The sequence below is a fragment of the Mauremys mutica genome, unplaced genomic scaffold, assembly GCF_020497125.1.
Source record: "Mauremys mutica isolate MM-2020 ecotype Southern unplaced genomic scaffold, ASM2049712v1 Super-Scaffold_339, whole genome shotgun sequence".
NCBI lineage: Eukaryota > Metazoa > Chordata > Testudines > Geoemydidae > Mauremys > Mauremys mutica.
Genome location: NW_025423358.1, coordinates 27051 through 36682, shown reverse-complemented (window position 1 = coordinate 36682; position 9632 = coordinate 27051). Strand labels below are relative to the sequence as shown.

The window sequence follows — 9632 nt, the reverse complement described above, 5'->3', positions numbered from 1 at the left end:
GGGGTCTGGGAGCCGTCAGGGGACAGGGAGGGGTGGATGGGGTAGGGGTCTTGGGGGGGCTGTCAGGGGACAGGGAGGGGTGGATGGGGTAGGGGTCTTGGGGGGGCCGTCAGGAATGAGAGGAGGGGTTGGATGGGGCAGCGGGGGGCTGTCAGGGGACAGGGAGGGGTGGATGGGGTAGGGGTCTTGGGGGGGCCGTCAGGGGACAGGAACGGGGGGGTTGGATGGGGTAGGAGTCTCGGGGGGGCAGTCAGGGGTGAGAAGCAGGGGGGTCGGCTAGGGGGTGGGAGCCGGGCCACGCCTGGATGTTTGCGGGGGCACAGCCTCCCCTGACCGGCCCTCCATACAATCTCGGGAACCCAATGTGGCCCTCAGGCTAATCCCCCCCCCCCCGTGCTAATCCCAAGTGGGCGCCTGGGAACGGGGCTGGCGAGCGGGGGAAGTGGAACCTGCCCCCCAGCCGGGCGTGGGGGACTCCAAGGAAACCCCCACGGCGCCGTCATTGACAACTGGCTTTATTGAGGAGCCTCTGAACATGGGCTCGGCTCGGGGGGCCCTGTGGGAGGTGGCCTGAGGGACCCCAGGGGACAGAGCGGGGCTGTGACGGACGCCGCACGGGGCTCCGAGGGGCCGGAGGGAGCAGCGAGCGCCCCAATCCAGCCGGGGGTGCCAGGATCCCAAAGCCCTTCACCCCCCCGTCAGTACAGCTTCATGCGGGGGAAGACCCAGGCCTCCGGGCTGCCCTCCTCCAGCCGGTAGCCGTGCAGCGTGGGCGGCGGCGAGCGGCCGCGCTCCAGCGCCTCCGAGGGGGGGAAGAAGGACATGGGCAGCTGCTGGGCCCCCCCCAGGGGGAACCTGCTCCCCCACCCCCCAGCATGGGGGCAGCCTCCCCCCCTGGCTCTGGAGTCCCATGGCTGGTAGAAGGTGGGGGCTCGCACGGGCTCCACGGATGCCGGCTTCTGGCCGTGGTCTCCGTGCCTGCCCAGCACCGACAGCAGCCCGGGCTGCCGAGCCTCGCCGGGGGGCAGGAGCGGTTCCAGGCCAGGCCCCTGCCTGTGCTGCGAGCAGGCCTGCGGGAGGGGCGCTGGCTCTGAGCACAGCTCCCAGGAGACAGCCCTGTGCCCCAGCCGAGGCCACGCCAGCGCCCGGGGGGCCAGGACCTCTGCTGCCTGGCTGGGCTGGTTGGGGCTCCAGATGCTTCTCAGCACATCGAAGGAGGGCTGCGTCTCCGGGCCGGCTCTCGCTCTGCTCTGGGACGCGTGTAGCTCCGGTGGGGGCCGCTTGCTCTGGGTCTGGGTCTGCAGCACCTGCCACAGGTCTGGGCTCAGCCAGTGGGCACAGGGGTACTGGGGGCGCTCCGCCAAGGGGCACCGCGCAGGGCTCCTGCTGGCCAGACCCGAGCTCCGCCCCGAATCCCCAGCTGCGAATGGCATCCAGTGCCCCTGACCGTGTCCCTCAGAGCCATGCTCCTTTTGGGCCGGCCTAACGGCCACGCTGGCTCTCTCTAGCCCGGTCCTGGGCGCCCAGATGTCTTCCCAGGATCTCCCGCAGCACTGAGCGGCTCTGGGCAGGGGGCCTGGCGCTTCCGGGGCGAAGGTGGCTATGGTGCCTGTGTGTAGGGCAGAGCCGGACAAGAGTGCGTGGTCAGACGGAGCCGCTGTGGGGTGCAGGCTGTGCTGGCCAAATGGCTCACGTGCGCCAAGGGATTCCAGGTCCTGCCTTCGGGTTGCTCTCCTCTCCCCCTGCATGGAACGAGAAGGGGGCTGGCTTGTGTGACGAGCTGGGAATGTTCTGAATGTTCCCTCTGAATACGGGGTTGGCGACTCAGTGTCCCCTCTGTACAGGGCCGGCTCTACATATTCGGCCGCCCCAAGCAGTCATGCGCGGGAGACGCCCCGGAGCAGCGGACCTCCCGCTGGCTTGACTGGTGAGGGTCCGCTAGTCGCGCGGCTCGGCTGGACCTCCCGCAGCTGCGGACGGTTCGCAGGTCCGGCGGCTCTGCTTGAGCTGCCGCAGTCATGCGGGAGGTCCAGTCGAGCCGCACGACCAGCGAACCGTCCGCAGTCATGCCTGCGGCAGGTCCGGTCGTCCCGGGGCTCCGGTGGACCTCCCGCAGGCATGACTGCGGCAGGTCCGCCGGCCCAATCTGCCGCCCCTGCCGGCAAATGCCGCCCCATGCGCGTGCTTGTCACGCTGGGGTCTGGAGCCGGCCCTGCCTCTGCAGTTCTTAAGTATCCAGGTGGTGTGATAAGGGGGTGTGATTGCTGCAGAGGAAGGGGCCAGTGCACCTAAATGCCTGACACTGTCTCCTAGCAACTGATGGCCTGGGCCCCTCCTCTGCAAAGGTGCCAACTGAAGGTGTGGGAGACAGAGGTCAGGTGACCTCCTGGCCTGGGAAAGGGGCTGAGCAGAGGAGGGGGGGCTGGAGGGGGGGTCAGTCTGGAGCTGGCTGGGGACGAGGAGTGAGGGCAGACGTGGGGGTCTGGCTCACTGGCCCCCAGAATGGACCCGGGCGAGGGGTCCGGCTCGCGGTACCTACAAGCTCTGTGTTAGCCCCTGTTCCTGTCATCGAATAAACCTCTGTGTCACTGGCTGGCTGAGAGTCACGTCTGACTGCGAAGTGGGGGGGCAGGACCCTGTGGCTTCCCCAGGACCCCGCCTGGGCGGACTCGCTGGGGGAAGCGCACGGAGGGGCAGAGGATGCTGAATGCTCCAAGGAGAGACCCAGGAGATGAAGCCGGGGGAGCTTCTTGCCCTGCAGACAGGCTGCTCTGAGGGAGAGGAGGCTCCCCAGAGTCCTGCCTGGCTTGGTGGGGAGCAGCTCCAGAGCAGCGCCCGGGGACTCCGTGACACCTGGTGCATTTTGTTCGTCACAGCTTGTCCAGCAGGAGGAGGACGGGACGCCAGCCAACAGGGCAAATGCTGGGGGTGGCAGGGACCATCTGCTGACTCTGCCCCTTGTGCGGGCAGTGTGCTCCGGTGTGCCTGGCTCCAATGGGGCATGTGGGGCAGGACTTGGGTGCTCCGCACTGGGGTGCTCTGCAACGGGACTGGCTTAGTGAGTCTATAGTGACTGCAGCCCAGCCCCGGGGCTCCCGAGTCACGGCCCACACATCCCTGCGAGGCAAAGCCAGCTCTGCCTGACCAGACGTCTCCAGCTCCCCATGGGCAGAGGACCTTCGCTCTCATCTTTCCTAGCCGATCTCTGTCCCTCACCAGTGCCGCACGCATGGTGCCATGCACGTGAGTCAGTCAGGCAAAGACACCCCCCACACACACCTTGGAAAGTCACTGAGTCCTCTCCCTGTCCCCCGGAGCCGCACTGGAAATGGGCCAGGCAGGCCTAGTGACAGGCCTGTGGATTAAATAAATAAATATACGGAGCTATTCCTGTCTCCTAGAGCTGGAAGAGACCCCGAAAGGTCATCGAGTCCGGCCCCCTTCACTAGCAGGGCCAAGGACTGATTTTGCCCCAATCCCTAAGTGGCCCCCTCAAGGGCTGAACTCACAACTCTGGGTTTAGCGGGCCAGTGCTCAAACCACTGAGCTATCAACCCCGCAGGTAGGAGGGTTTGGGGCTGGCTGCCCCACTGATGGAGGAAGGTGCCTTTATGGCCCTCCAGCCACTAGGTTCTGGGGCAGGGGGCTTTCCAGGGACCACAGGGCACTCACCGTTTTAATGACCGTGTGCGTAGGGCTGGCGCACCTGAAGGCCTGCACGTCCTGTCCCCTTCTCCTCTTCCCCGAAATGCCCTGTTCAGAGTTCCCGCTGCCACTCGATCCCGTATCCCACAGCAGCTCCTGCCCCCTGGCACCTGGGCTCCTGAGAGCTAAGGGCAGCAGAAAACGAGGAGGCTGGGCAAACGCAGGAATCAAACGCAGCGTGGGCCGGACGCCTCTTCAGAATACGAATCTGCCTCCCCTCCTCCAGCCCCGAACCGCAGAGTCGCTGCACCCGCCTCTGGGGGGAAATGCACCAATCGGCCCCCCCAGCCCCGAACCGCAGAGTCGCTGCACCCGCCTCTGGGGGGAAATGCACCAATCGGCCCCCCCAGCCCCGAACCGCAGAGTCGCTGCACCCGCCTCTGGGGGGAAATGCACCAATCGGCCCCCCCAGCCCCGAACCGCAGAGTCGCTGCACCCGCCTCTGGGGGGAAATGCACCAATCGGCCCCCCCAGCCCCGAACCGCAGAGTCGCTGCACCCGCCTCTCGGGGGGACCTGGGATGCAAACTAGAGAAACTGCCATGGGGAGATGAGGAGGCCAAATGGAAGCCAGGGCAGCAGGGCTAGTGCCCCAACTCTGGGGGACAGACCCCAGGGAACTTGAATTAAAGTGCCGGGGCTGGGCTGTGCACCTGAAAGACTTAGTGCCCCAGCGGGGCCGGCACTGACTGCCCGGGGAGAGCGCCCCCAGTGAACCCCCCACCCCGCTCCCTGCAGCACAGGCCCCTCGCGCCGCAGGGGGGGATTGGGGTCAGCACTGACAGCCCGGGGAGAGCGCCCCCAGTGAACCCCCCACCCCGCTCTCTGCAGCACAGGCCCTTCGCACCCCAGTGGGGGATTGGGGTCAGCACTGACAGCCCGGGGAGAGCGCCCCCAGTGAACCCCACACCCCGCTCCCTGCAGCACAGGCCCCTCGCACCGCAGCGGGGGATTGGGGTCAGCACTGACAGCCCGGGGAGAGCGCCCCCTATTGAACCCCCCACCCCGCTCCCTGCAGCACAGGCCCCTCGCGCCGCAGCGGGGGATTGGGGTCAGCACTGACTGCCCGGGGAGAGCGCCCCCAGTGAACCCCACACCCCGCTCCCTGGGACAATCGGAAGTCTCCCCTCCAAGGACTAAGCAGGCCTGTCCCTGCCTAGCTTATGACAGCTGTAGTGATGCCATGACTGTGCTGACCCCCGCCCCGCCCTTGGCCACAGGCCCTTACCTCCCTGGGCAGAGCCACCGCACGGCTTGTTATGCACCATTAGGGCAGAGAGATCGGGCAGGGTTTGGTGCCGGTCCAGCAGGGTGCTGAGTATTGTCTGGCGCCTTTCGCTGATCAGGTTGCGCCCTGGGAACGTCGACGTCAGGTCGAGATGGGTTTGGAGTTCCTGGGCCAGCTCCCTCATGGCAGCGGTGGCACCGCCTGGCTCAGCCCCACTCGGGGGGACGTTCTCCTTCTCGTCCAGGGGAGCTGGGAGCTCAGCCTGGGACTCGCCTGTCTCCACCGCTGCGGTTTCAGAGTGAGTTGGGCCCAGCTCCCTGGCAGCGGGCGCGGCTGTAGGCTGGGGCCCTTGGCCCGCTGCGTGGGGTGCAGGCGTGCTGGTCCCATGCTGTCTGTCTGGAGCGCATGTCTGGGCAGGGGCGCAGGCGTCCCAAGCCTGGCTGATTGCGCCAGGGATCGCAGCACTGGTCTCGGTCTCCGTCTCTCGCTCGCTTCGGGGATCCAGCAGCCTCTCGATGTCGGCTGATTTCACCTCCCTGTTAAACATGCCCAGATGCTGGCTGAGCCTGTGCTGGGTTATGATGACTGGCCTGGAGCCGGAGACCCTTTGGATGGCTGGTAGAGGGGTGGACTTGGCGTGGCCGGCACAGTGCGAGCTCCAGCCCGGGGCTGGCATCCTCTGAAGCATCCTGCAGCCAGGCCCGCCCGCAGCGTTCCTGCCGAACTTGGCAGAGTTGCGCTCCCGTTTGGTTCTGCGGCGCTTGACTCGGGCGGGTCTCTGCCCGGCACGGTGGTGTCCCGGCTGCGATGCTGTCAGCTGGGGGGCAGAGGGGGCGAGGCCGGGATCATCGCCTGCCCTTCTTCTGCTGCAGGGATTCATGCCGGCTGCTGCTCCTGCCGCAAGGAGCAAAGTCAAACAGCTTCCAGTGCCCCCCGCCAGCCGCCCCAGCTCTGCCCCGCCTGCTGCCCCAACACCATGCAGCTACCAGGGAATGGAGCCACAGTGGCCTCGAGTGGCTGTTTGGGGGAATGCAAAGGGCGTCCCCCGCGCCAGGCTCTGTACAAACACACCGCACAAGGCACTCCGAGGACACGCGCTTGTTCATGGCTCCAGCCGTCATCTGTTCCCTCCCAGCCCCCAGGTCTTCTCTTTAACTGCGTCCCTGGCTTTAGCATAGCTGGACGGGCACGGCCCCCAGGCTGCTGGGTCTGTCCTCATATCACCCTGCGGGGAAACCCCCGAGGGCTGAGGCAGGGGGGCAGGCCCCATGGCCCGTTCAGCCCCCAGCCTCTCTGCTGGGGAGGGGGCAGGTAGCACCCCTGGGGAGGTGTGAACGAAAGGAGGCCTTCGCCCAAGAGTGACAGGCCCTAGCCCGGCAGGAGCTTGTGCAGAGACCCCAGCAACTCGGTTCTCACAGTGTGTGGAGGGAGCTGCGGGTAAAGGGGGGGGGGAAGGGGCAGGAGGGAGTGGGGGGTCAGTGAGCTCCCTCCCCACTTCTCTGAACTGAATCCATGGGCCTTTCGGGGGTGGGGGTCTGTGCCCAGATCCCCTATGTCAGTGGTTCCCAACCAGGGGTCCGGGGCCCTCAGGGGTCCACCAAGCACGGCCAGCATTAGACTCGCTGGGGCCCAGGGCAGAAAGCCAAAATCCTGCCACATGGGACTGGAGCCCGGGGCACCGAGTCCCACTTCCTGGGGCTGAAGCCAAAGCAGGGCCCCCTGTGGTGTGGGGCCCAGGACAACTGCCCCCTAACGCCAGCCCCGGCTTTTATAGGCAGAAAAACAGCTGTTGTGGCACAGCTGAGCCGTGAAGTTTGTATAGCGGGGGGGGGGGGCGCATCCCTTCAATCCCCCTAGAGACCCCGCCCCATCCCACTTCCTTCAATGCCCCAGAGACCCCTCCCCTCAATCCCACCCTATAGACCCCTCCCCCTCCCTTCAATCCCCCTAGAGACCCCACCCCATCCCACTCCCTTCAATGCCCCAGAGACCCCTCCCCTCAATCCCACCCTATAGACCCCTCCCTTCAATCCCCCTAGAGACCCCGCCCCATCCCACTCCCTTCAATGCTCCAGAGACCCCTCCCCCTCCCTTCAATCCCCCTAGAGACCCCGCCCCATCCCACTCCCTTCAATGCCCCAGAGACCCCTCCCCTCAATCCCACCCTATAGACCCCTCCCTTCAATCCCCCTAGAGACCCCGCCCCATCCCACTCCCTTCAATGCCCCAGAGACCCCTCCCCTCAATCCCACCCTATAGACCCCTCCCTTCAATCCCCCTAGAGACTCCGCCCCATCCCACTCCCCTCAATGCCCCAGAGACCCCTCCCCTCAATCCCACCCTATAGACCCCTCCCTTCAATCCCCCTAGAGACCCCGCCCCATCCCACTCCCCTCTATGCCTCAGAGACCCCTCCCCCTCCCTTCAATCCCTAGAGACCCCACCCCATCTGACCCTCTCCCCTCAATACTTTAAAAACCCCTCCCCCAGACCCCTTCCCCTCAATCCCACCCTATAGACCCCTCCCTTCAATCCCCCTAGAGACCCCACCCCATCCCACTCCCCTCAATGCCCAGAGACCCCTCCCCTCAATCCCACCCTATAGACCCCTCCCTTCAATCCCGCTAGAGACCCCGCCCCATCCCACTCCCTTCAATGCCCCAGAGACCCCTCCCCTCAATCCCACCTTATAGACCCCTCCCCCTCCCTTCAATCCCCCTAGAGACCCCGCCCCATCCCACTCCCTTCAATGCTCCAGAGACCCCTCCCCCTCCCTTCAATCCCTAGAGACCCCTCCCCTCAATCCAGAGACCCCACCCCATCTGACCCTCTCCCCTCAATACCACCTTAAAAACCCCTCCCCCAGACCCCTTCCCTCAGTCCCACTGAGAGACCCCTCCCTTCAATCCCCCTAGAGACCCCACCCCATCCCACTCCCCTCAATGCCCCAGAGACCCCTCCCCTCAATCCCACCCTATAGACCCCTCCCCCTCCCTTCAATCCCCCTAGAGACCCCGCCCATCCCACTCCCTTCAATGACCCAGAGACCCCTCCCCTCAATCCCACCCTATAGACCCCTCCCTTCAATCCCCCTAGAGACCCCGCCCCATCCCACTCCCTTCAATGCTCCAGAGACCCCTCCCCCTCCCTTCAATCCCCCTAGAGACCCCGCCCCATCCCACTCCCTTCAATGCCCCAGAGACCCCTCCCCTCAATCCCACCCTATAGACCCCTCCCTTCAATCCCCCTAGAGACCCCGCCCCATCCCACTCCCTTCAATGCCCCAGAGACCCCTCCCCTCAATCCCACCCTATAGACCCCTCCCTTCAATCCCCCTAGAGACTCCGCCCCATCCCACTCCCCTCAATGCCCCAGAGACCCCTCCCCTCAATCCCACCCTATAGACCCCTCCCTTCAATCCCCCTAGAGACCCCGCCCCATCCCACTCCCCTCTATGCCTCAGAGACCCCTCCCCCTCCCTTCAATCCCTAGAGACCCCACCCCATCTGACCCTCTCCCCTCAATACTTTAAAAACCCCTCCCCCAGACCCCTTCCCCTCAATCCCACCCTATAGACCCCTCCCTTCAATCCCCCTAGAGACCCCACCCCATCCCACTCCCCTCAATGCCCCAGAGACCCCTCCCCTCAATCCCACCCTATAGACCCCTCCCTTCAATCCCGCTAGAGACCCCGCCCCATCCCACTCCCTTCAATGCCCCAGAGACCCCTCCCCTCAATCCCACCTTATAGACCCCTCCCCTCCCTTCAATCCCCATATATACCCCGCCCCATCCCACTCCCTTTAATGCTCCAGAGACCCCTCCCCCTCCCTTCAATCCCTAGAGACCCCTCCCCTCAATCCAGAGACCCCACCCCATCTGACCCTCTCCCCTCAATACCACCTTAAAAACCCCTCCCCCAGACCCCTTCCCTCAGTCCCACTGAGAGACCCCTCCCTTCAATCCACATAGAGACCCCACCCCATCCCACTCCCCTCAATGCCCCAGAGACCCCTCCCCTCAATCCCACCCTATAGACCCCTCCCCCTCCCTTCAATCCCCCTAGAGACCCCGCCCCATCCCACTCCCTTCAATGCCCCAGAGACCCCTCCCCTCAATCCCACCCTATAGACCCCTCCCCCTCCCTTCAATCCCCCTAGAGACCCCGCCCCATCCCACTCCCTTCAATGCTCCAGAGACCCCTCCCCCTCCTTTCAATCCCTAGAGACCCCTCCCCTCAATCCAGAGACCCCACCCCATCTGACCCTCTCCCCTCAATACCACCTTAAAAACCCCTCCCCCAGACCCCTTCCCTCAGTCCCACCCTATAGACCCCTCCCTTCAATCCCCCTAGAGACCCCTCCCCATCCCACTCCCCTCAATGCCCCAGAGACCCCTCCCTTCAATCCCCCTAGAGACCCCTCCCCATCCCACTCCCCTCAATCCACTGAGACCCCTCCCTGCAATCCCCCTAGAGACCCCTCCCCCAGACCCCTTCCCCTCAATCCCCCCCAGAGACCCCTCCCACCTCCATGCCCCCCTCCTCCAACTGCCCGAGCAGGGCTTCCCCCGCCCCTCGCGGAGTGGGCGTGGCTGACCGGCCCCTCGGGGCGGGAATGCCCCGCCCTTCTCTCCTAGGGGCGGGGCTGTTTCTTTCCCTCTGCTCTCTACTCGCCTCGCGCCGCAGCCGTTAGCCGCCT

The 9632-nt window shown here is 65.5% G+C and overlaps 1 protein-coding gene across 1 annotated transcript; it reads right to left on the bottom strand.

The window, feature by feature from the left end:
• Positions 1-325: 325 nt before the first annotated feature.
• On the bottom strand, positions 326-9597 carry PRR19 (proline rich 19). Its single transcript, XM_045001648.1, has 4 exons — positions 9461-9597; positions 4933-5826; positions 3673-3830; positions 326-1742 (listed from the first exon to the last, which is right to left on the bottom strand). The coding sequence occupies exons 2-4, from the start codon at positions 5810-5812 to the stop codon at positions 699-701; spliced, it is 2082 nt and encodes a 693-aa protein (XP_044857583.1). The 5' UTR covers positions 5813-5826; positions 9461-9597; the 3' UTR covers positions 326-698.
• Positions 9598-9632: the final 35 nt, after the last annotated feature.